Source organism: Rattus rattus, chromosome 3 (assembly GCF_011064425.1).
Source record: "Rattus rattus isolate New Zealand chromosome 3, Rrattus_CSIRO_v1, whole genome shotgun sequence".
In the NCBI taxonomy this organism is placed as follows: Eukaryota; Metazoa; Chordata; class Mammalia; order Rodentia; family Muridae; genus Rattus; species Rattus rattus.
The window spans coordinates 64,384,487-64,409,486 of NC_046156.1; the positions used below are offsets into that span (position 1 = coordinate 64,384,487).

At 50.8% G+C, this 25,000-nt stretch overlaps 3 protein-coding genes and 2 long non-coding RNA genes across 8 annotated transcripts; 4 read left to right on the top strand and 1 right to left on the bottom strand.

The window, feature by feature from the left end:
* The first annotated feature begins 5,701 nt into the window (after nt 1-5,701).
* LOC116895425 lies at nt 5,702-7,006 on the top strand. The gene is made up of 3 exons (XR_004387274.1): nt 5,702-5,842; nt 6,653-6,743; nt 6,820-7,006. It is a non-coding gene; the product is annotated as an uncharacterized LOC116895425 (long non-coding RNA).
* A 2,720-nt stretch (nt 7,007-9,726) lies between these two features.
* LOC116896652 lies at nt 9,727-11,356 on the top strand. The gene is made up of 3 exons (XR_004387353.1): nt 9,727-9,812; nt 10,377-10,476; nt 11,316-11,356. It is a non-coding gene; the product is annotated as an uncharacterized LOC116896652 (long non-coding RNA).
* Nucleotides 11,357-11,374: 18 nt separating this feature from the next.
* On the top strand, nt 11,375-18,635 carry Efna1 (ephrin A1). 3 transcript variants are annotated; one of them, XM_032897982.1, is made up of 5 exons: nt 11,375-11,773; nt 14,745-15,040; nt 17,342-17,407; nt 17,521-17,571; nt 17,743-18,635. In XM_032897982.1, the coding sequence occupies exons 1-5, from the start codon at nt 11,391-11,393 to the stop codon at nt 17,853-17,855; spliced, it is 909 nt and encodes a 302-aa protein (XP_032753873.1). In that variant the 5' UTR covers nt 11,375-11,390; the 3' UTR covers nt 17,856-18,635. The 3 variants fall into 3 exon arrangements, with proteins under 3 accessions (XP_032753873.1, XP_032753875.1, XP_032753874.1); XM_032897984.1 differs by lacking the exon at nt 11,375-11,773 and adding an exon at nt 11,845-13,465; XM_032897983.1 differs by lacking the exon at nt 11,375-11,773 and adding an exon at nt 13,521-13,948.
* Nucleotides 18,636-19,947: 1,312 nt separating this feature from the next.
* On the top strand, nt 19,948-22,343 carry Slc50a1 (solute carrier family 50 member 1). Its single transcript, XM_032897985.1, has 6 exons — nt 19,948-20,120; nt 20,375-20,452; nt 20,561-20,684; nt 21,410-21,571; nt 21,796-21,915; nt 21,994-22,343. The coding sequence occupies exons 1-6, from the start codon at nt 20,041-20,043 to the stop codon at nt 22,093-22,095; spliced, it is 666 nt and encodes a 221-aa protein (XP_032753876.1). The 5' UTR covers nt 19,948-20,040; the 3' UTR covers nt 22,096-22,343.
* Nucleotides 22,344-23,117: 774 nt separating this feature from the next.
* Dpm3 (dolichyl-phosphate mannosyltransferase subunit 3, regulatory) lies at nt 23,118-23,695 on the bottom strand. 2 transcript variants are annotated; one of them, XM_032897986.1, is made up of 2 exons: nt 23,591-23,695; nt 23,118-23,468 (listed from the first exon to the last, which is right to left on the bottom strand). In XM_032897986.1, the coding sequence occupies exon 2, from the start codon at nt 23,461-23,463 to the stop codon at nt 23,185-23,187; it is 279 nt and encodes a 92-aa protein (XP_032753877.1). In that variant the 5' UTR covers nt 23,464-23,468; nt 23,591-23,695; the 3' UTR covers nt 23,118-23,184. The 2 variants fall into 2 exon arrangements, with proteins under 2 accessions (XP_032753877.1, XP_032753878.1); XM_032897987.1 differs by lacking the exon at nt 23,591-23,695 and adding an exon at nt 23,561-23,581.
* Between the last annotated feature and the right edge of the window lie 1,305 nt (nt 23,696-25,000).

Here is a 25,000-nt window from a genome sequence, read left to right on the forward strand (position 1 = left end):
GTCTGGGAGGGGGTGCAGGGAGTGGTGGTCATGAGTTTGTCCTCTGCCTGGCAGAGGTTGGGCACAGAAGGTGACTAAGTTGGAGTAAGGTGACCTACAGTTGGGGAAATTTCACTTCAAGCTGTGCAAGGGGTCTGGCTCCTTCTGATGCTGACAGATTGAGCCCTGGATCTTCAACCCTGACCTCTTTGTTTTGGGGCGCTCTTGACTACAGCAGAGCTTAGCTTGTTCAGCTTTCAGCAGGAATGGGTTGCCATCCAAGGAGGGGCCATAATAAGTCAGTCATGAGAACCTGACAGCTTGTGTACGCGCTGGGGTCAGAAGTCACCGAGCAGTCAGGAGTGACGGCCAGACAGGCTGAGGAAGTTTCCAAGTGACTCATTGGAAAGATGTTGTCCCCAAGCAGAACTGAAATCCTAATACAAGCCAGCCAAGGGGCAAGCATCCAAAGCCACCCTCTGTCCGGTTCCATGGAAGGTGATGGCACCATCCATGTGCTACTGTGAATGAAAAGTGACACATGGAAACCAACGGCTGTCATGGGAACCTCCCTACAGAGGTGACACGAGAAAGCTCCTGCTGCCCCAGCCCCTGTCAGCAGGAACACAGTACCACACTGTAGAGGGAATAGCTGCCACCCTCAGCAAGCACAAACACATTATGAACCCACGAGGAGTGCCCTCTGAGGAGCGTGGCAGAGTTTGAGTGGAACCCTCCAGGGCAGTGGAAGGCTCACATGTCATGGTGGAGAAAACCCACTGGGTTGAAACCTGCTACTGCCATTGTAAGAGCCACCATGAAACAGCGCGTACAAAGTCTCTCTGTGTGCCAGATGTGCCAGCCACCGAGCACTTTAAAACAAAACGTCACTTAATACTAAGCACAGACAGTTATATCCCTTTTTCCTAGGGGAGGAAGTAGACAGGGCTGTGACTTACACAGGGTTAGGGGTACAATGGGATGAGGATTTGCATCCCTAAAAGTCTGCCTCTAAGGCCCATGCTCTGCGGGGGTAAGGACTAAAGAAGCTGATGACTGCAGAGCTACCACTCTCTTCCTCTGTCTCCCTTCCAGCCCCACTCTGAGAAATAGCCCCAGTGGCTTGACTGTCTGCTCCTAACCAAATCCCTTCCTAATCCTCTTGGGGCCTGCATCCTCACTTTACTGGTGCATCTCCTGGATCTCCTGGATCTCTCTGTGGCTTCCTCCCTCCTTATCTACAGCTTGGCCCAGATTTCCCCAACCCAAAGGAAATCCTTAACTGAGCCTGCCAGTACACGCCTGCAACCCCAGACATTAAGGGTCTCCTGGGACTCCCCTTTATCCTAAGTGCACAGAATACCTTATCTCTCAGGTACCATAGGTATCGTAAGTGTCCTGAGCCTGGCGACTCTCTCTGCAGCAGCTCTTGGTCACCGGAATAGGTTGGGGAATGACCTTAAAGGCCAGGACAGGTTGATAGGAGCCTCCTTTGGCAGTGGCTGAACCACGAGAGGGGCCTCTTCCTTCAGGACACTGGCCTGTCATTTGCTTCTCTAACAGGACACCTTCCTTCTTGCCCTCCCTTCTCAGGACACTTGCCTGGCTCCCTCGAGGTAAGGTGCTGCCAGCTCTCTGCCCTTTCACATGGTGATTGCAGGGGTGCACAGTTAAACTCTATGCTGGATCTCCACCCCTTGAACTGAAGGAAATATACCCAGATCTGGGCCCCGATTTGCAGCTTCTTGACAATTCATTCTTCAGGAAATTCCAAGCACTGAAATGTGACCTGCTAAAACGGAACTCCGTGTCCTTCCTACAAACCCAGATCTGCCTCTGATTTCCCCCCTCACCCACGGTATGCATGAGACCTCCATCCTGCCTCATACCCGTTACCTACTCCCTCTCTGGTGGTCCAGGTTCTGGCTTGTCAGTGACAGAAATTGATCTGGGTCTCCCTTGAAGCAAGAGGAACTCACTGGAGGGAAATGGAAGAGTTAGCAGGTCATAGACAGGAAGGAAAGGGTTGGCTTATCCTGGCTAAGGAGTAGAACCCAAAGAACAGAGTGCAGCCACAAGAATAATCAGGACCATGACTGACCGGTGAGAATTGAATTCTAAACTCAGCGATTGAGTGATTGATTGAGCTTGTCCAGTGCATCGGGAGTTCTGGGCTTGGGGTGCGGGGAAGTGTCTAATTGCCTGGGCATCGGCAGAATAGACCTGGGCAATCAAATACTGAGTCTCAACTTCCCTAACAGCGCCTACCACCACAGCTCCTGATGCTGCTTAAAGGATGGCTCAACTCTTCACCACATGCGCGCGCACACACACACTCACACATGCATTCCAAATAGACTCCCTGAAATGGTCTTGTGCCTGTTTCTAGTGGGCTTCCCCAGGCCTTAGTATTTCTCTCAAGGAATGGGTAACGCAGGGCTCTCAAGCTATTGCCTTGTACATTCTGGCTTTACTACTTTCTAGTTGTGTGTTCTCAAGAACACTGCCAGCTTCTCTGTGCTTTCATATGCAAAACAAAGACCCCAGTAGAGTCTAGCTCTTAGGCCGACTGCAGCAGTGAAGGGCCTTACTGACCATAAAGGGCTTCAAGTGAGTCTGGACTGGAAAATGCTTCTGCAAACACGAGCTAACGCTGTTATTATTCCCCAGACACTGGCCACTATCTATTCTTCAACCCTCTCCAGTTCTGTTTTCCTTTTGCCTAGGGAAACAGTCAAATCCATCCTGTAAGCTTGTTTCTGAGGCCAGCTTTGGATGGCCTTAGGGCTCCTTCTCCAGACCAATTTAAAATGTCCCAGCTCAACTGGGGCTGGATAGGTGGCTCAGTGGTTAAAAGTACATGTCACAAAGGACCTGGGTTTGGTTCCCAACACCCACGAGGCTTACCTTACCACTTCCTTCAGTACCATGCACGTCTGTGGTCCATGTACCATACAAAATAAAATAAATCTAAAAAGTATGCCTCAGCATATTTCAACTCAGACTCCTTTTGCCGAAGGACCACCCCAGAGTCTATCTGGCATATACCCTGACACTGACACACACACACACACACACACACACACACACTCACACACACTCACACGCACACACAAACTCGCACACACACACTCACACACACACACACACGCACGCACGCACACACACTCACACACTCACACACTCACACACACACACACACATCGCTGTTTACTTAACCTTGTGCTCTATTGTATCCTTCTGCCCAAACCTCTCTGGTCCCTTCCTTGCACCACCCCAGCTGTGTCTCCCACCTATGTCTCATGTATCATCCCCAACATTAGGAGGTCCATTCACACTCCTGTTTAACACCTAGCGCAGAATATGCTGTGCAGACCAGTGTCCAGGGTTAGTGCTAAGGCCATAGCAGGAGAGGGACAGACAACTAGAGAGGAGCAGGAAGAACAGACAGGGAAGAGACAAGTATGGTCCACAGGACAGACACTTTCTCCAATCTTTCCCCTCACTCCCACAGGTGCCAGACCAAACAGTGGAGCCACTAGAGTTTCTCTGGTTATGCCTTGTCCCTTCCTGTGACACCGACTTTCACAAGCCTTCCTGCCACCCACTGTCTGCCAGGCTGTAACCCTGATCTCTTAGCTGCCATGGCCCTAGGGAATCTGTCACATCCTTACTAAGACAACAACTATGTATGCCTCCTCCTCCCACCACACCTGTGTTCTAGAGACCCCATTCTCCTCCAGGAGCACAGAATCCAATCAACCTGGAAAGCCTAGGGCCACACTCTGCTCTAGGATGCCTCCTCCCACAGTCTCCCCACTAGGCCTTCTTCCAGTCAAGGTTTATTCAGTTGCCTTATTTCCAGGGAGAAAGCCTCCATTTCACAAGCAGGGTCTGGGGAGGCAAAAACAGCCAGTGAGGCTCAGAATAAATAACTTTCTTCAGTTTCCACAGCCAAGACACAAACCCAAACTTCTTGGCACCATCTTCTGACTCATGGTCAGGCATCCTCTGAATCACGTCTCTCAGTAGGTGTCTAACACACAGGTGAGCACTATCAGGACCAGTCTAGCTTGAGCTCTGGGGACAGTATCAGAAGCTGTGGTAAGAAGGTCCTCCCGTCCTAGGGCCTCCCACCCAAGCCCACTCTTCTTCTACATACAATGCTCTGGCTCTGGGGCAGAGATCCTGCTCTGGCCCTTTCCTTCTCTGAACACCAGCTCTCCATTTTCTCATGGTAACTTTCTCAAGGCACTTTGAAGCCTTTCTTTCATTCCTGGGACTGTGGCTATCAGCTGTGGATGGGGACAGAAATAGCTCCTTAGGACCTAAGATCCACCGAGGGCACCAGTCTGAGACCCAAATAGCACCTGTCCTATCTGAGCCTCATTCTCCTTAACTGCTCAGGTGTTTGCACCGGCCCATAAAGACCAGAGAGCGCACATCAAAGGCACAGATGAACAATACTATCATAAATCCTACAGCAAATATAAGAGAATCTACCCTGGCCCCCTAAGAATCAAGCCATAACCTCTCAGGGTGTTTGCCACAAGAATTACAGAATCTGGGAAGGAGTCAAAGTTCACACATTTCAGAGGCAGCTCTCATGGGTAATATTGCTCTCTGTTTTTCCAAACTTTCCAAGGTGATCATCTTATTCATAATTGGAAAAATATTATATGGTTGCTCATACCTGCAAGCCCAGCTACCTTAGAGAATGAAACAGGAGGGTTGAAAGTTCAAAGCTAGTTTGGGTCTTCAAGGGTAGCTTGGGCAATTTAGCAAGATCCTTGGTCTCAAACAAAATAGCAAAAGGGGACAGAGGTGTACCTCAGTGGTAGAAAGCTTGCCCGATGTGTACATAAAAGTCCCTGTTTGGGTCCCACACTGAAGAGCTGAGGCTAGCCTGAAGCTGCACCAAACCCTGAAAGAGAGCGTGTTCTGGGGACACTTGCCACCTTTCCTTACTGTGTGGCCCCTGAAGCGTGAAGATGGCTCTGTGAGGCAGTGTTGTGTGACTTTTCCTCAGGAGGTGTGAGCATCTAGTCATACCAGACTGAGCAGCAGTGGTGGTCCCGTGTGGTGAGCCAAGAACTTACAGGAACATGACAAAGGGTTAGACGAGGTTAACCCCGGGCAGGAGAAGCGGCTCAGCAGTTGAGAGCATTGACTGCTCTTCCTGAGGTTCTGAGTTCAATTCCCAGCAACCACATGGTGGCTCACAACCATCTGTAATGGGATCTGATGTCCTCTTCTGGTGTGTCTGAAGACAGCTACAGTGTACTCATATAAAGAGAAGAAGAAGAAGAAGAAGAAGAAGAAGAAGAAGAAGAAGAAGAAGAAGAAGAAGAAGAAGAAGAAGGAGAAGGAGAAGGAGAAAGGAAGAGGAAGAGGAGGAAGAGGAAGAGGAGGAAGAGGAGGAAGAAGAAGAAACCCCCAAACAATCGAATCACCCAAACAAACAAAAAACAAAACTCCACCATGCATGAGGAACCACCTCACAAAAGCCTCCCCTTTAGTTAGCATTCTCTTTCCTATAAATACTAACACACACACTCACACACATGCACACACAGAGACCAGGGGCCATAAGCTGTGGCAGGATTACATACATGTGGGGGTGGAGGGCACACAGGAGTCCCCGGATCTCAGGTGAGGGGTTAATGAGCCTTCCTCCATCTCTCAGCTTTCCACAGGGGCTATTAATATCCCTGATCCTGTCAGCCACTCTGATTTCAAGATGGTGAATGACCATGCCATTCACAGAGGACGGAGTTCCCTTCCGGCACGGACCTTGTCAAGCAGGCTCCTGAGACAGCAGAGCAGACAGGTAGAGAGGATTGGACCTCTGGTGTCCTCTAAGGTGGGGAAGGGTTTCTGGGGTTTGTCGTTGCTTTTTAAGACAGGATCTCTCTGTGCCTCCTAAAACTCACTATGTAGATCAGACTGGCCTTGAAGTCCGCAGATCAGATATCCCCCTGCTTCTGCCTTCCTGGTACTGGGATTGTAGGTTGGCCTAGGGTTTCCGGTTGAAGTACTAGTTGCTGTCTATTATCATGTCACTTCCAGCCCACATCACTGGTGCAGCGTCCTGGGCCCTTGCTCGGCTAACTGCTCTGCGGAGTCTCCTGCCTATGAGCTGCATGCTGCTAGCCACTGCCCCTGAACTCTCCCTGCCTGTGCCCACTGTTCAGCTCTGACTGCCTCCATCCTGTCCTGCAAGCACCTGTTCACAAGCCAGATCACACTGGAACCCTTGTCACTGAGTTCTACCCCTCCACCCCTGACCCCCACCTCCATCCGGCTTCCACTCCCCACAGCAACTGATTTTCTTTTTATTAAAAGACAACGCTGGGACAGGAGTGATGGCTCAGTGGTTAAGAGCACTGACTGCTCTTCCAGAGGTCCTGAGTTCAAATCCCAGCAACCCCATGGTGGCTCACAACCATCTGTAAATGAGATCTGATGTCCTCTTCTAGTGTGTCTGAAGACAGCTGCAGTGTACTAATATATAATAAATAAATAAATCTTTAAAAAAAAAAAAAAGACAACTCTGAGTGTGGTTCCCAGCTAAGCACCTTGCACTTAAGCAGTCTTCTCAAGCATGGTATCGGGGTCCTTGGCAACATGATCACCACATCAGCTTCTGTCTCCTCTCCTCCCACTCCACCAGATTTGGTCTGATATTCCGGGATGTCTGCTACGCCAGAGCACTCTCTGCACATCCGTTCCTCTATCCTGTCCTCTTTCATGTAGATGAGAATGTAAGTATCCTCTAATGTCTTTTCGACTCTGACTTGCAATAGCAAACGCTTTTTTTTTTTTTTTTTTTTTTTGCAGCTGAGTATGGTATGCCTGTACTCTCAGAAGTTAAGAGGCTGTGGCAAATGGGTCGTGAGAGTAAAGCCAGCCCATGGACACCAGGGAATGTAGACCAGTATTAGAGGGTTTGTCTCCGATGCATGGGTCTTAGGTTTGAAAAATAAACCAATTCCAGGGCTGGGGTGTGGCCCCCTAGTGGGCAGAACTCATGCTTAGTGTGTTATAACAAGCATCTCATTTCTGGAGTTAAATGTACGGTATGTGAGTTTGTATGTAATGGAAACAGACTCTGTCGGGGTGGTAATCAGAGGAAAGCCCTGTGTTAATTACTTTCCTCACAGCCAGGACAAAAATGCCTTCCAAAAGCAACTGAAGGGAGATTTTACTTTGTCTCCGAGTTAAGAGTACAGTGTACCACAGTGGGGAGGACTTGACGGCAGGAACGGGAGGCAGCCGGTCATGGGCAGCTATGGTCAGAAAGCACTGGAGGACCCATTCGTTTGCTTTTCCTTTTCATTCAATCCAGATGTCCCCGGCCTAGGGTACAGTGGCGCCCACATTCAGCCCAAGCCTTCCTCTTCCCACCTTTGTCTCCTGCTGACAATCAAATATTAAGCATCGTTGTCCCAGCAGAAATGAGTCATGTTCATAATTCTGTCCAAAGAGTGGTGTCAGGTGATTGACTGTTTGCTGGCTTTGGTTTTGGTTTTTCTGAACAAGTCGAGTGCTGGGATGAAAGGTATACGCCACCACCGGCTGGCTTGTTTTGATTTTTGGTTGTGGGTCCAGCCTTTGTGTTTTTTTTTTTTTTTAAAAAGATTTATTTACTTATTTTATGTATACAAGCACACTGTAGCTGTCTTCAGACACACCAGAAGAGGGCATCTGATCCCATTACAGATGGTTGTGAGCCACCATGTGGTTGCTGGGAATTGAACTCAGGACCTCTGGAAGAGCAGTCGGTGCTCTTAACCTCTGAGCCATCTCTCCAGCCCGTGTTTTGTTTTTTGAAACAGGGTGTCTCTGGGTAGCCTTGTCTGCCCTGGAACTTGCTCTGTAGACCAGACTGGCCTCAAACTCACAGAGATCCTCTGGCCTCTGCCTCCCAAGTGCTGAGGTTAAAGGCCTGTGTTACCACCAACCCGATAGCCCAGCCTTTTAATGACTCATCTATCCCTTCAGTCCATGTGATTTATTTAAGTTTTTTTTTCCTCTTTAAAAAAAAAATGTGTGAGGGGTTGGGGATTTAGCTCAGTGGTAGAGCGCTTGCCTAGGAAGCGCAAGGCCCTGGGTTCGGTCCCCAGCTCCGAAAAAAAGAACCAAAAAAAAAAAAAAAAATGTGTGTAGATGATTTGCCTTGCACAGAGTTCTCTGCACCACTTACATGTCCCTGCCTCAGAGACCCAAAGTGGGCCTTGATCCCATAGAACAGGCTTCAAGCCACCAAGTAGGTACTGGGATTAGAATACTGGTGCTCTGGATGGGCAGCCAGTGAGCTTAAATGCTACACCAGATCTCCAGCCCTGTAACTCTTGCCTATAAAGCCAGCATTCAGGAGGCAGAGGAAGACAGATCTCTATAAGTTTGGGGCCAGCCTGGTTTGTATAACAAGTTTGAGAACAGCCAGGGATACATATTAATGATGCCCTATCTAAAATGGGGGGGGAGACCCTCATTAGAAACTCTTTTCTTTACTCCCTCTATTTTCCAAACTGAAAAAACAAAACAAAACAAAAAAACGTGCACACACCATTTGCTCTGCGTACAGAGTGAGACACTGTAGACTTTACTTTCCTAAATTAGTTTCAGAGTGAGGCAGAAGTGGCTCCAAATTCAGGGCCCACTGTTCTACTGCCTCATCCAAATACCCAGAGATGCCCTGGGGCCTGAAGCATCAAGTCATGCTGCTGAATGTTTGTGGCTGCTCCAGTCTGGAAAAGTTGCCTTAGGGTAGACAGTGCTCTCTGTGGGAACAGGCTCTCCCCACCCCCACCCAGCACACCCAGAGTTAACCCTACCCCCCAAAAATTCCCAGAAGAGATTCACAGAGGGATTTTCCCCAGACAGACACCTCATACATATTTGCCACTTAGCACAGATGTTTGCCTGGGGATGGGAGTGCTGAGAGACAACGCAGGTACACAAGTTTAGGGTAACAGGTAGCCCCAAACAAAGCCAGACACGCCAGGGCAAGCTAGAACTGCGATGCCCAGGAGGCCTAGATTTATTCTGAAGTCCCTCCTATTGTCCACGTCCCTGTCTCACAGAGCCTGAAACTCTCCTCTCCGCCCACCAGTCGGCGCAGCGGTTCCAGGAGCACTCGTGCGACTGTGCTGTGACAGATCTGAGTTTCAGCACTTAACAAGATTGTTTTGCCAGGCGTATTTCCTCTACTACCCAAGTCCAGGAAAACATGTGCCCAACTACCGACTTCAGGACTCCCGGAGGGCAGAGAATTTGACTTAGACTCGTTCTTGCGCTCTAAGGGGCAATATCCAGTCAAGGGGTAGCCAAAACAGATGAGCTACCTCTAAAAGCGCAAATACATGGATAGGATCAAGGTCTGAAGTGAAAATTCTGGCGACCGTCCTAAACCAGAGGCTTTGCGTCCAGTCGGTGGCAAGTTTCCGGCACTCTCTCCATCTAGCTTACTCTAGCCTTACTCCCTGGCAGACAGGAGGCAGACGTGTCTACGCTAGGCTGAGTCCAGGTAGACTGGCAGCCAGCAGAGGTGATCGGGCCTAAAGCCGTCTCCTCTGGAGGCAATCTTGGGCTATTTCTCTAAAGATGTACCACTGCCTAACTCCCTGCGAGTTTCTCAGCAGCCACAGTTTACACCTTTATAGTGAGTGACATCACTCAACAAACACTGTCCGGCTACTGTTAGTGCTTGCGCCCGCAACTCAGAAAAGAACAAAACAAAATCAAAATCCTATGAAGCAAAGGAACTGGGAGGGAGTACTCGCACCACGAGGGGCGCGAGGGAGACTTTCACCTAGGTGTTCCTCCAGGTGAGCAAAAAGCACGTGAGGTGCTTCCCCAGGGCTGCGGTTAAACTTCGAACCCGGAGGGAGGGACGAGCCGCACCTAGTATCTGCATGGGACTCCGGCACGTCCTCTAGGGCAGGTGTGCGCGCAGATGGCGTGTGCTAGTGCAAAGCCGGACCCTGACCCAGGCGCGGGGTTACGGGGCGCGGCACCTAGTTGGAGCTCTGTAAATATTTATGATGAGAGCCACAAGCAGGGCCCACCTCCTGGAAGGGGAGGAGGAAAGCCAGAGCCCTCCTCAATTCCAAGCTCCTCCTCTGCAGGCTCAGCACCGAACTGGCCATGGCGTCTTGGCCCGATGTAATTATAGGGTCTGCCGCCAAGCCTGGCCGTAAAAAACCGGGATGAAACGGCCTGGAAGCCTAGGAAGCTGGGCCGGACCCTGCAAAGAGCCCCGGGTCTGCGGCTTGCTCTGATGCGCAGCCGCAAAGAAAGGAGGAAACCCCCGCCCATCACACCCTGCAACGCACACAGGCACATCGCCACACACGCGCAAACTACCAAACACTCAGCTTTTGACTTTACAGCTCCAAGAATGCACTCGAGCCTAATCAAACACCTGCCCGCCAGCTCCAAGTCAGGCGCAGACGCCGCCAACCCCTCTCCAGACAGCTGCTGATTCGAGAGGTGAATTCCTGCAGGGTTGTTTACATGGAGCGGGGGAGGGGTTCTGAGCCTGGTACTGAGAGCCCACCGACTGGAAGACCCAAGTCAGACGTGGGTCAAACACAGCCGCCCAAACTACCCCCACTCCAACCCACCCCCGCTGCACGCCCAAACACGTCTCTCCTCATCTTCACACACTGTTCACAAACATTAGCATATGTATGTCAGGCGTTTCACACGCTTCCACACACAAGTGTCTTTACACCTACCCGCCATCACATGCATTTACACACGCCATATGTACATGTGTCGGTTAGTTTGTCACCCTTCATGACCATATTCCCACATTCCATCTGCAAGAATGCATTCGCTCAAGACACACGTGAAACATATAAACAGATCATTAGTGTACTTTGGCGCTATAGAAAAAAAATTAATAACACCCCCCACACCCCGTGAGCCCCAGGGTCCTGTGAGTTCTCGCATAAAGTACTGATGGGCTGAGGAGCCCTTAGTCCTGACCGCACACGTTACACACTTGATCACATACAACGTCGTACTTTATTCCCGGCATCTAAGCGATGACACAATCTCTTGAACAAAGACAACATTGACAAACCCAACAAAAACAAACAGTCGCGTCTGTGTGGGGAGGGGCAGCCAAGCCAGAGTCTAGGCATGGAGGAGTGATATGGGGGGTGGGGATGATCACGAGAGAGTGTGAGAAGACGAGTGCACGGACCTGGGTGTGAATCTCAGGAAAGGTGTGGTTATATCCCCACCTCGCACCCTGACAAGATTGGCGCCCCTCGCTGCAATGGTTCCCAGACCCACACGTGTAAGTTCTTCCCTTTTTCCAGCTCCCACAAAGCCTACAGAGTCTCACATAGAACCCCCCCACTACACTCGCCGCCCCCGTAAGTAAACACACAGCTATGGGAGGATCTGTGCAGACCCCGAAGCGCTCTCCGTCCCTGAGGTACCGGAGTCCTCCCTTCCAAAGCCTTTTCCCTTCCTCCACCTCTGTAGCCACCAAGCCCTGGGGCAGCGCGCGCCGGGCGGGGCGGGGGCGGGGCGGGTGTCGAGCGGCGCCAGCCCAAAAGGCGGAGTCGAGCAGCAAAGAGGCCAGATTTGTGATCGTGGTGCCTACTGTACCGTGGAGAAGCCAGTGGGAACCTTACACTGCGGAGCTTTCGTCCTGGCCTGGCCCGGCCCGGCCCCGCGCTATGGAGTTCCTTTGGGCCCCTCTCTTGGGTCTGTGCTGCAGTCTGGCCGCTGCTGACCGCCACATCGTCTTCTGGAACAGTTCAAATCCCAAGTAAGCCCTGGGACTCCCTGGCAGCCTGGGTGCCGGGTTGGCAATGCCCTTTCCCAGGGTAACTGTCCCTGCCAACCCCTGGCCAGGGGTGGGAAGGATTCTATAGCTCCTCACCTCAGTCTGTATCTCCCCTTAGTACCTGGCAACAGCGGACCAGGGCAGAAACCTGCTCATGTCTACTTGCACGGGCGCTGTTTCAGTCCTTTGGCATCCTATCACTCTAAAGTAAGGCTCTCATGCTGAGCGCTCCTGCCTTGATAGTGGAACGTTGGCCTGGCCTCTGGGGATTCTTTAAGTACCACCTCGAAACTTCTGTGCACTCCCTTTTTGGTGTGCCACTTGAGCATTTGTATCCTGACAGGCACCTACTGACGACTCTTGCCATCAAGAGTAAGCACAATGCTCAAAGTAGCCCTGGGAAGACCCTTAGGAGAGACCCACGTTTGGGGTATTAGGTATGCATTCTGTATTTAAGATGAGTCTGGAGAGTACCTCCGAGGATTTTGGGGAGGGAGGCATAAATTAGGCACATGCTGTGCATGGGTAGACCGAGGGAGTGGCTGAGGTGGTCACACTAAGGAACCGGTAAGAGGAGTAGTGTCACTGGAAAGCTTGGGGAGGAGCCGAGTGGGGCTTCACAGGGCTACAAAGGCTGTAACAGGAAGGAGGTAATTTCTCCCGGGCAGGTTTTAGGGCAATGAAGCAAATGGTATTGAGAGGAAGACACTGCCGGGGCCCTTTGTTCTTGCCCTTGAGTTTCCTCAAGTTAGGAGAACAGTAATGGGTAAAACCTAAGAGGGGGTATGGTGGACCAAGGAGAAAGCGGCCTAGCAGTTGAGGTGAGGGGTCGAGGCCACAAAATACCACTAAACCACTCCCAGCTCCAGTGAGCCAGTTTCCTCTGGCATTGCCTATTGAGGGTCTGTTGTCTAGGGCATGTCAGAGGGCAAGATGAGGCCAGCTGCCACCCCTAAAGGGGGTGCCTTCCCAGCCCCGGGTACTAACTACCACCTCCCAGCCAGCCCTTGGGCCTTGCCCCTTGCCTCCCTGACCTAGTCCCGTCCTGGTAGTGGGAAAGAGCAAAGTCCCTGTTTATGCCCATGCCAGGTGTTGGCTGAAGGAGGAGGAGGGGACAGGGAGCCATGAGTAGGGAGGGGGGAACCCTGGCCTTTTCCGTTCCCAAGCTCCCAGGTTTCCTCTCTTTCAGGAAGGAGCCTCTTCCTTACCCCCCTCCCTGTCTTCTCCACCACTAATGTAGCCCCCTTTTCCAGATGGAGACTAAGTGTCAGGGGCGGGCTAAGTGTAGGAGATAGGACGCTAAGTATAGCTTCAGCCCTGGCCCTCTGGACACACACATACCCTGTCTTATTTACAGCTACAGGAAAGTCCGTCTAGAGTGGAGGTCATGGGCGGTCTAGCCAGGCCCAGCTTGGGGGAAGAGATGAGGTGGCAATGAATAGGGCGGGTGTAGGGTTGCATAGGTGACTCAGGGTAGTGGGCATTAGTCCTGGGATCACCAGGCTCCAGGCAGAGGCAGTGTCAAAGAAAGGTGCCACTGTGAGCTGGACCCTGGTCCTGGAGAGAGGTACCCTAGCTCTTCAGACTTCTCTGCTCCTTTTGCCCAGAAGCTGGCACTGGGCAAACCGGTACTGGGCTGTCCTGGGGTCCAGGGGGCAGCTCACATTTGACAAGGTAAAATCTCACAGGCTCCCAGGAGCGCCTGGGCGGGTAGCAGAGGTGGATGAGGCATGAGTGAGTCAGTGCCCATCACGGGAATAGGGGAAAGACGCCAGGCCCAGAGCTGAAATACCTGTTCTGAAATGGCTTCTATGTTTATCTCTCCAGAGAGGAATTTTAAAAGCCTCCCTCTGCTTCTCTCTCTTTTCCCCGGGGTGGGGGAGGGGCCTGCTAAGCCTAGTTCTAGAGGCTGCAAGCTGTTGCAAGGCCAGGGCTCTAAAGGATCATGATGACCGGGTGGTGGGTGGCTACTATGGAACCCCACCATCACCATGGGCACCACCCATGCCAAGGACTTTGGTTTAAAGCAAGTTGGCAGCCAGCTCTGCAGAGCATCTCCCTGGCGGTGCTTGGGGGAATTCAGAGAAGCTGACTGGCTTTCAGCGGGAGGGGGGAAGCACTTTCCTACAGCTAAGACCCTACCCAGCCTGGAGCCAGGTGTCTGGGGCTCATGGGGAGGGGCCGGTGGGCAGTCAGGCTGGAGCCTGCAGGGCTTGAGGGGACCAACTGGGGGAGGGGAGCTGGCTCCACCTGGGGAGAAGAGGAAGGCAGAGGCAGTCTCTGGTCTCAGAACTGCAGCCTCTCATCAGGGGAAGGTGAAATTGTTACTCTTGGAGATAAAATCACAGCGATTTTCAGGAGTGAGAAAATGGAAGGAGGAGATCAGGGCATAAACACGAGTCACAGGAAAGGGAGATTTGAGGTAAACTGATAGGGTTTGATTATCTGTGAATCTGGGTTTGGACTGGGGATCGGGGTGCTGAAGTATAGTGGGAATCTGAGGGAGAATGGGTGGGGGGCAGGACCGGGTAAGTAAAGACAGAGATGTGACAGGGGCTCGGCAGTGTGGTAAAGAGAAAGAGGCCTGGGCTCCTAAGCACAGACCGGCCCACGGTGCAGTCTACCAGCATTTAAGGAAGTCCCCGGGGAAACATCCATCAATAGAATAGAAAGGCGAGTGAGCTCGTGAAATGTTTAGAAGCGCGTCCTTGGGGAAATACCTGAGGCGTTCTAGAAGGCTTCGGTACCTGAGAGATGCTTAGTGGATGTTATTTGGATTTTGAGTAGGAGATGGTAGTGAGGGAATGAAGAAGCCAAGATCAGTAAATATGGGAGTTGAGGTTCTGGAGACGTCTTTGGGACCCCAGTGTGAAACACGAGGGACGATGTAATGCACTGGAAGCTCGAGGCTCTGGGCTGACCTCTGACTTCCTCCTGCTTCGCCTGGGCCCAGGTTCCGAGAGGAGGACTACACCGTGCACGTGCAGCTGAATGACTATCTGGACATCATCTGCCCACATTACGAGGACGACTCTGTGGCAGATGCTGCCATGGAGAGATACACGCTGTACATGGTGGAACGCCAGGAGTATGTGACATGCGAGCCCCAGTCCAAGGACCAGGTTCGCTGGAAGTGCAACCAGCCCAGTGCCAAGCACGGCCCGGAGAAGCTGTCGGAGAAATTCCAGCGCTTCACGCCTTTCACCTTGGGCAAGGAGTTCAAGGAAGGACACAGCTACTACTACATCTGTGAGTGCACAAGGGACCGGCCTCAGAGCACGGGTGGCCGAATGCTTAATGGGGAATCAAGTAGCAGAGAGCCTCCCCTTCCGGGTCTAAACTCGGTTTTCTCATCAGGGGTGTGGTTTGAGCTTCAGGTGTGTCTTGGGCGCTGTTGTGTAAATGGGCACACAGATAAAAAGTACTCCCAGCCCCTGTCCTCCGAAGCTAGGAAGGACTCCGAATAAATCATCAGGCCAAGAGAAGGGCGTGTGATGGACAACACCAGACACTTGGGAAAATGTAAATGAGTACCCTGTCTTCAGACGCACCTGAAGAGGGTATTGGATGCCATTACGGATGGTTGTGAGCCACCATGTGGTTGCTGAGATTTGAACTCGGGACCTCTGGAAGAGCAGCCTGTGCTCTTAACTGCTGAGTCATCTCTCCAGCCCTGACACTTGGGAAAATAACCCGTGTACCTGCCCAAGGTCAAAGACAGAAAAGGCCAAGTACGGAATGACTTGGACAGGAGGGCGCACGGGCAAAGGGAGGGTGGCAGCTCCAGAAAAAAGGTGAACAGGAAACCAAATGCTGGGCTTGGAAAGTGGGTAGGACAGATTCTTGGGCCCCAAATACCAGTAGGGGTTCAGACTTTTCTCCTGAGGGTGGCAGAAACCTGTGGATGAATCCCGGGACCTACCAGGCCAGGGGCTCTTTGAAGACTAGATCCAGGCCTTACTCTTCTGGCTGAGTCTAGGTCAGCATGGTAGAAAATGGTCCAGGGAAAGGGAGATTACACCATGAACACCTCACCCAACTTCAGCTGGGAAGTGTGAGAATGGGACGTGTGGAAGGGACAGGGATGGCCCTGTCACTCCACAGCTTAAGCTGAGCGTTGTTCCAGAGAATAGAATCTGGGGCTGCACACTGGTCAGAAAGTAGTTAACGACTGAAGGTAACAACAAGGGTAGCCAGCCAGGCAGGTCGGGTGTGGGCTGGAGGAGACTGTGCCTAAAAAGGATTTAATAGGAATGGTCCATCAGGTCAGAGCACTGGTCGAATCATAGCACCACATAGCAGCTCAAGTCTAAGGTATCTCTGGTTCCAAAGGATCCAGTGTCCTTTTCTGACCTCTGAAAGCGCTAGGCACACAGCACAGTACTCAGGCAAAACACTCGCATGCATAAAATTAATTTAAAAATATTTTAAAGATTAAATTTTCCAATCAAGTGCAGAGGGGAGAACGAAATTAAAGTGACCAGGTGCCGGTCTGGCGGAAACACACCTACAGTTTCTAGCACTGCGGAGGCCAAAGCAAGGAGGCCTGGGAAGGTTAGTTTAAAGCTAACCTGGGCTACATATAGAGACCTTGTCACAAAGGGGTAAGGGATGTGTGTGAAGAGATGGCTCAGCGGTTAAGAGCACTGAGGTCCTGAGTTCAAATCCCAGTAACCACCATGGTGGCTCACAACCATCTGTAATGGGATCTGATGGCCTCTTCTGGTGTGTCTGAAGACAGCAACAGTGTATTCATATACATGAAATCAATAAGGTCTTTTAAGAAAAAGAGAGAGAGAGCCAATGAGATAGCTCAGCAAATAAAAAGGCGCTTACTGCCAACCTGACAACATGAAATCGATCCCCAGCCCCCACATGACTGAAGGAGAGAACTTGTTTTCCCAAACAGTCCTCTGACCTGTAAACATGGGACACACACACACACACACACACACACACACACACACTGAATACATATTTTATACAGGAAGGAAGGGAAGAAGGGATGGAGAGATGGAGGGAGGCTACGCTTACCTATGGTTCCAGCTCTCAGAAGGTAGAGGCATTTATTTAAGTTTTTTTTGGTTCTTTTTTTGAGACTGGGGACGAACCCAGGGCCTTGCACTTCCTAGGCAAGCCTCTACCACTGAGCCAAATCCCCAGCCCCTATTTAAGTTTTTTTTAAAAAGCAGTTACTACACAAGCCTTAACCTAAATTTTGTCCAGGGGCTGTGGGGCGCATCTGTAATCCCAGCCCTCTGATGGGGAGGTGGAAGGCAGAGACAAGAAACAGCCTTAGTGGGGTGTGGTGGCACACGCCTTTAATTCCAGCACTCGGGAGGCAGAGGCATGTGGATCTCTGAGTTTGAGACCACCCTTGTCTACATAGTCAATCTCAGAGCAGCAAGGGCTCTGTGCAGAGACCCTGCCTCAAATTAAAAAAAAAAAAAAAAAAAAAGAATCAGGGCACTGAGAAAGCACGTCAGACAACTCAGTTCCTGTCTTCTAGCAAAGGCTCCTTCCTTAACATCTTATGGGTTTATTTTACAGCCAAACCTATCTACCATCAGGAAACCCAGTGCTTGAAGTTGAAGGTGACTGTCAATGGCAAAATCAGTGAGTGTCTGGCCCTGTGGACTGCCTCCTTCTGTCCATGTCTGGGATGGGGAGGAAGTCGCCTCTGCCTCCCGGTGCAAAAAGCCTGATCTACTTCCATTCTTGTCTTTCAGCTCACAGCCCCCACGCCCATGCCAACCCACAGGAGAAGAGATTCCAAGCAGGTAGGTACCCTGAGCCAGGCTGCCTGGGTCACAGGAAGGGGTTTGCTTAAGGAGGCTGAGGAGTAGAGGTGGCTCCTTTCTCACACACCGGCTGGCTAAATCCTGTTGGGCCGGAAGCCGGAAGCCGATACAAACACTTACCTTGTCTCTCTTTGCCTTCTCACCTGGCAGATGACCCGGAAGTGCAGGTTTTGCACAGCATTGGTTACAGCGCCGCCCCCCGCCTCTTCCCATTGGTCTGGGCAGTATTGCTCCTACCACTGCTGCTGCTGCAAACTCAGTGAAGGTGTTTGCTTGCTCTGGCTTATGGATTGGAACGGGACTAAGGGGCAGGGATAAGCACCCCCAAAGCCCCAGCCCTGGGAACCTCTCCCACTACACGCACAAGACGCCACCACGAAGCCTCAGAAAGGTTCAGTATTAAGGGTTTTAACCGAAAGGAGTTCAACCAGCCCAACTGGGCCATCCCTGCCTCCACTTCAGAGGGATGGAGAAAGAAGTGGAGAAGGTCCTTTCCCTGTGGTTTCTACCTTTAAGCCAAAGAAACAAGCTGTGCGGACCTGGCCCATTAAGAGCGCCCACTGGGAGATGCGCTGAAAGAGCCTGAGGCCATGCAGTTGGACACTGAACTTGGTAAAAATGTCCTTCCCCAAGGAAGCCATAATGTGCAGATGAACTGACCAAAAGAAAAGCTTGAGACAGCTTCCTGCGGGGGAGCCAGGTACAAGAGAGACAGCTTGGGCTGACCCAGCATCTCTGCAAGATTTCCACCTGCTGGGCTGCCAGAGAGTTTTGTAGCCCGGCACTGACTGCATCCTCCCCTTCCCTGGGGCAGCATTCCCTGAAGCTGTGCCGGCAGGAGGACTATAGCAGCCTGGTTTTGGAGTATAGCTGTAAGGGCAGTGCCCATGTGTACAGTCTGTGGAGTTTAGCTTAAAGGGCAGGGCCCACATGTACAGTGTCTGTATATAAATGTGCTGTGTCTGTTCATTTCTACGACTGGAGGTTTTTTATACAGTGTTCTTGGATTCATAATAAAGTGATGTTTTTGGTTTTTTAATGGACATGCTTTTCTGCCCCGCCATGTTGACTCGTGACCACTCTGTCCCTATTGTATGTTAGGCTCTGCGTCAAACAGAAGCAACGGGGCAGGTATGATGCACAGCTCCTCTGGTGACTGAGGTGGGAAGGTTGAAAATTTGAGATTGCATGAGCTACTCAGACCTTGCCTCAAAAGCAAAAATAAAGGGCTGGAGATGTACCTCAAAAAAAGTAGAATGTGGGGTTGGGGATTTAGCTCAGTGGTAGAGTGTTTGCCTAGCAAGCGCAAGGCCCTGGGTTCGGTCCCCAGCTCCAAAAAAAAAAAAAGGTAGAATGTAACCTAATGTGTGTCAGCCCTGAGTTCAGTCCTCAGCAGCACAATACTTAAGTAGCCAGGCATGATGGCTCTGACCTATGACCCTAGCACTCAGAAGGTTGAAACAAGATTTCCATAATTCCAATGCCAGCCTAGGCTACAGTGTGAGACCTCGTCTCACAAAAACAAAATAAAAGACAAAATAAATAAATGGCTAGGATCAGGAAAAAAAAATGACTCAACTTAGTTTTAATTTCTTCCTCTTTCTAAAAAGTACGTGTGTCTTACCAGGCCAAAGGAGGAGTGTTTCCTCCTCTGAGGGTTCTGCAGAACTCCCTGTAAGAGTGGGGAATAGATTCTTCTCCTCACCCACTCTAAATTCTTCCTGTCGAGCCTCACCAGCCTCAAGTGCTGGGCTTTGGCCTACCATGCAGGTACTCGTGCTGTCTGGGTGAGTCAGTGAGCTGGATGCCAGCTAAGCATGTGCACAGCCCCACCAGAACAGCTGCGTGGGAGGCTGGGAGGGAAAGTTCCCAGCAGCAAGTATGTTGGAACAGGGGGCCAGGGGTAGGTTGTCCATGGATAGGGTAGGTCGCGTAGGGAGGCTATCTGAAGGAGATGGCAATTCCTGCTATTTGGGGGACATACCAGAAAGAGGTTTCAAGTACCTCCAGAGAAAACCTCCGGAAGCTGGGTAACCAAGTTTCTGATACGGATTGGAAGCACATTGAAGACTTGTGGGACTAAATTTGGGATTTGTGGTCCAGCACACAAGAACATACAAGAACACAAAAGTTGAGTTGAGACTAGTGGTCTAAATGATACAAGGAGTGTGAGGTGTGAGGAGAGGCCGGGTCGGGACCAAGGCAGGGACCATATTAAAACCACTAAGTGCGATTTAAAGGGCAAGATCAGGACCCAGGCCCGCAAATTTCAGCAAACCACCCGGCCAGCACGCGGCGCTGATTTGGCAGGGTCCCCAGTTCCGGTGTAGTTCGGGCGAGGGCGGGTTCCGGCGCGGTTCCGCGAGGAGGGGCGGGGCTTCGCCTTCGGCAGCTCCCGGCCTGAGCTGCTGGCGGGCAGCGCTGTGCGAGGGAACAGGCTCCGGTGGGATGGAGGCGGGCGGCGTGGCAGACTCTTTCCTTTCCAGTGCCTGCGTGCTCTTCACCCTGGGCATGTTCTCCACTGGCCTGTGAGAGTGCGGATGAACTGGGCTGGGGCAGGACCAGGAAGTCAAGAAAGGAAAGTGGTCAAGAGACGTGGCTACAATTTCTGGCTGCATTTGGAACCCAGAATGATAGTGGAATAGGGTTGGATGATCTGGGGTCCGAGGCGAGGCTGGCTGCTCGGCCTGAGGGGGGAGATCTGCTTGTCGTTCAGGATGGGTGACAAGCACTGAGGAATCTTTTACCCACTCCTAATAATTTCCTTTGGGTCCCCTTCCAGCTCGGACCTCAGGCACATGCAGAGGACACGGAGCGTGGACAACATCCAGTTTCTGCCTTTTCTCACCACGGATGTCAAGTGAGAGTGTTGTTGGCTGCGGTGGGAAAGGCTGAGGGAGATGCAAGAGAACCCTGGGGACCCACTGCAACCCCAGCCCCTTGGACCATAATCCTCCTTCCCTCACAGCAACCTGGGCTGGCTGAGTTATGGAGTCTTGAAGGGAGATGGGACCCTCATCATCGTCAATACTGTGGGTGCAGTGCTTCAGACTCTATATATCCTGGCATATCTGCACTACAGTCCTCAGAAGGTAGAGGCCCTCCCTTGCACCCACCTATGCCCCACACCTGGCCATGTTGGCAGAGCCTACAGTCTTACTTCCTGAAAGACTAGCAGGATGGCATTATTTCCTTTTCCTAGAAGGCCCTTCTGCTTCTCCTTCCCATGAAGTCAACCCTTCAAAATGCACACAGGGGGGTTGGGGATTTAGCTCAGTGGTAGAGCGCTTGCCTAGCAAGCGCAAGGCCCTGGGTTCGGTCCCCAGCTCCGAAAAAAAGAAAAAAGAAGAAGAAAAAAAAAAAAATGCACACAGGGCCACCCACCCTCTCCTTGTTGGAAAGCCTGGTGGCTTACCCAGCCCCGTGGTGTCAAGGATACTTTGTGCTCTCCAACAGTCTACGGAGAGAGGGCTAAACTATCTGATAGTTCCTTTAGGGTTAGGACCAGGGCCAATGGCTAACGGCCATTAGCTCTGCTTCCCCATTCAACCACACCAATATTCACTAGCCTCTTACTGTATATGTATGTGAGGCTCACATGAAAAAGGGAGGAGAAAAAAAGACACTCTCTCCTTCCCCGGAGACCCTCAGTGTTGTGTCGATGACACTTCCTTCAAGTAACTGACTGGTGAGAGACTGACCTGAAGGCTGGGATAAAAGCCGATTTCCCCATTAGAGCATGGCCGAAGACAGAAAGAGGCAATTCCAGCAGAGATCAGTGTTCTGGGTACACATGTAAGACGCCTCTCCCCTGCAGCACGCCGTGCTCCTCCAGACAGCCACCCTGCTGGCTGTCCTTCTCCTGGGTTATGGCTACTTTTGGCTCCTGGTGCCGGACCTTGAGACTCGGCTTCAGCAGCTAGGCCTCTTCTGCAGTGTCTTTACTATCAGCATGTACCTCTCCCCACTGGCCGACTTGGTGAGTCCCTGAGCCGGCCACTGGCTAGTACTCCAGGGGTGGGGGTGGGGGACCAGCTCTTGGAAGATGTCAAGGCAGCAGCAGAGGTGGGTGAGTGGGATGCAGGAAAGGGCTGGGTGAAAGACACATCTCAGGGATCATGGTCCTTTTCATGAGGAAATTCCTCTGGCAAGGATTCAGGAATGGTTCTATGAAGCTGAACCAAGAATATTTTTTTGCCATAGGCCAAGATCATTCAGACTAAATCAACCCAGCGTCTCTCCTTCTCACTGACCATTGCCACCCTTCTTTCCTCTACCTCCTGGTCCATCTATGGGTTTCGCCTCAGAGACCCATACATCACGGTAAGCAGACTCTGGATGGAGCATCCGGTCTACAGAGCAGAAACTAACGTGGTCTTTATAGCAGCTTTTTGATTGCAGGTGCCCAACCTTCCAGGAATCCTTACCGGCTTTATCCGCCTCATGCTTTTCTACAAGTATCCTCCAGAGCAAGACACGAAATACCGCCTTCTGCAAACCTGACCCCTGGCACCTCAGTGCCAACTTGATACCAAACAGAGCTCCTGCTTCCGCTGGTCCTTGTGACCAGTTCCATGGATGAAATGGTTGTGAGAAAAAGATGACTTTGTAAATAAAGGGACCAAAGATCTTAGATCAGATGGGACTTATGGGATGAAATCACGCTTTTAATAGAGATGATCTTTGTTCATTGTGGAGGCTGGGGGTATCTGTAGAATGTGCCTTAAAATAAACCGTTCCCCACCCCTGCCTGCAGGGCCATGTGTTCTTCACCACTCTCAACCTGCCTGACTTGACAGACCAAGGGTCTAGACTGGTTCTGTAGGATTGGCTCAGACTTTCTGCACGCCGGAAGTGTACTAATCCATGAATACCAGAAAAGGTATTTGAAACAACTAGAAGTTAGAAAGACCCTGGAAGACCTTTAAAACATGAAAGCTATAGAGAATGGAAGTTAGGGATACATGCTTCTGCCCAGCCTTGGGTGGGAAGCCTGTAGTCCCAGCACTTAAGAGGTTGAAGCAATGTGCCTAGCAAGCACAAGGCCCTGGGTTTGGTCCCCAGCTCCGGAAAAAAAAAAAAAAAAAAAAGTTGAAGCAAGAGGATCACAGGTTGAGGGTAGCCTGGGCAACACAGCAGGTTGTAGGCCAGGTTGGACTACTTATTAAAACAATATACACAAATAAACCTGTTTTGGGGATATGGTTCAGTCGAGGGCTTCCATGTTTGAAGCCTGGCACCACATAAACTAGTCATGGTGAGTTTAGCCTGTAATTAGAGAAGTTAAGAGGTAGAGAATCAAGATAAGCCTCGGCCACTTGGCCAGGGTCAAGGCCAGTCTGGGATACATGACATCCTATTTCAAACAGAAAATAAAAAATCTTGAGAAGGGGACAGAATACCACCAAAACGCAAAGCTAAGGCCTGGTAAGGTGACTCTCCTGCCCCTCACTTCTTGATCTCTGGTATACAGAACCACCCACCCACCCCCATTCACTATCTTCCATACTCAAAACTAAACAAGATTAGAAAATAAAACTGCATTTTAATGGGGAATGGGGAAAGATGTCCAAACTGGAATGGATTCAGGTATCAGAAGCGCAGGCCCTTGCGGGCTAAATCAGCTCGGGCCTCCAGGATCTGGCTCTGCAGCTCTCGGGCGGCGTCCTCGCAGTCGTGAAATGTAGCTACGCGATAGCCCACAGTGCCCAGGGCATAGCAGCCAGCGGACACCAGCAGGTAGGCAGGCAGTGGCCACAGGACCTCCCGGCAGGGTAATGGTAGCTCCAGACCCAGAGCTCCCATGGTCAGGGCAGCCCATGCAGAGCCCAGGAGAGCCAGTCCCCAAAGCCACTGTGTTAACTTCGTCATGTTTGCTGCAGGGAGAAAAATCAAAGCTAAGGATTATTTCTGCCATTCCCCACTCTGCATCCGACATTCATTCCCAGTCACTGCCACCCTCTTCCACCTTTCCACTCTGCCCGCCATCTAAGCGTACCTCTGTCTGTCGCGCTAATTAGGCCTGCTTCAGCGTCCGGAAGTCCTTTTTCTACTACCGCCCTTGTTCTGCTCTGCCTTCTGGGAACTGTAGTTCTTAGGACAATTCCGGCTCCGCACAGATCCAGGTTAGGTTACACAGCGCTCTTCGAAAATCTGACTACAGAGTTTTTGCGCTGTTTTGTTCTGGAGAGCCAGATCGATACCAGCTGGGACTTGCGGAAAGTCTGAGAATACGCCAAAATGTTGCATTAAGTTGGGAATGTTATATCGCCCCCTTAAACTCAGTTTTCCAGAGCAGAAAGCCCACTCATTCAGTTATTCAAGCATCCTTCCAACACGCCCACCAAGAGGGAAGATGAACAAGCCGTCTCACATCTGCTAGGCAAGTTCTCAACCACTGAGCACGTTTTATTTTGAAACAGGATTCTACAGAGTACTCAGAATAAATCTGAACTCCTACTTGAGATCCTGTCTTGAAGAAATAGGCTGGTCATCAAATTGAATTGCAAATCACAGCCCCATATACCTGTGATTCCAGGGCAATTTAACAAAAGAGGAGCACTGCGGGATATGATAAATGTTTGGTTGCCTTTAGCTAGAGATAGCAATTTAAATAAAACAAAGGGGTTTTCTTTGGCTTGATTTTCAGTTTGTTTGGATTTTGAAACTTATGTGTGTGTGTGTATGTCTGTCTGAGCGTATGCTGGGTACATTAGGTGCCTGCAGAGGTCAGAAGAGGATATCATATCCTCTGGAGCTGGAGTTACAGGTAGTTGTGAGCTGTCTGACATTGGAGCTAGGACCCAAACTCAGATCCTCTGGAAGAGCAGCAAGTGCATTTAAAAGCATGGTATGTAGCTAAGGATGGCCCTGAGCTCTTGATTCTCCTGCTTCTGCTTTCCAAGTGCTAGAATTAAACACATGTGTCACCAAACCTAGCTTGAAGCAATGCTGTTGTCAGAAAAACGAATAAATGAGGAATCAAGAAGTCCTGGAGACATACATGTAATCCCAAGACTCAGGAAGCAGTGTTACTCCAAGTTCAAGGCCAACATGAGCTACATAAGGAAGGCCTTGATTTAAAGGGAAAAAAAATCTGGTCTGAGTAGATTGAGGGTCCACTTGTAAATCACAAAGTGGAAACAGAGGCAGATTGTAACTCTGATACCTACACCCTCAAACAGACTTACGTGCAGGCAAAACACCAGTGCACATAAGATAAAAATTAATAAATGTTCAAAGATGTATTGTTCAAAGCTTTGTAGCTGGATTGGAAATTTAGTCTACTTTGGTATGTCAAAAAGTAATCCATGGGTGCTGGAGAGATGGCTCAGCAGTTAAGAGCACTGGCTGCTCTTCCACAGGTCCTGAGTTCAATTCCCAGGATTCACATGATGACCTTAACCAT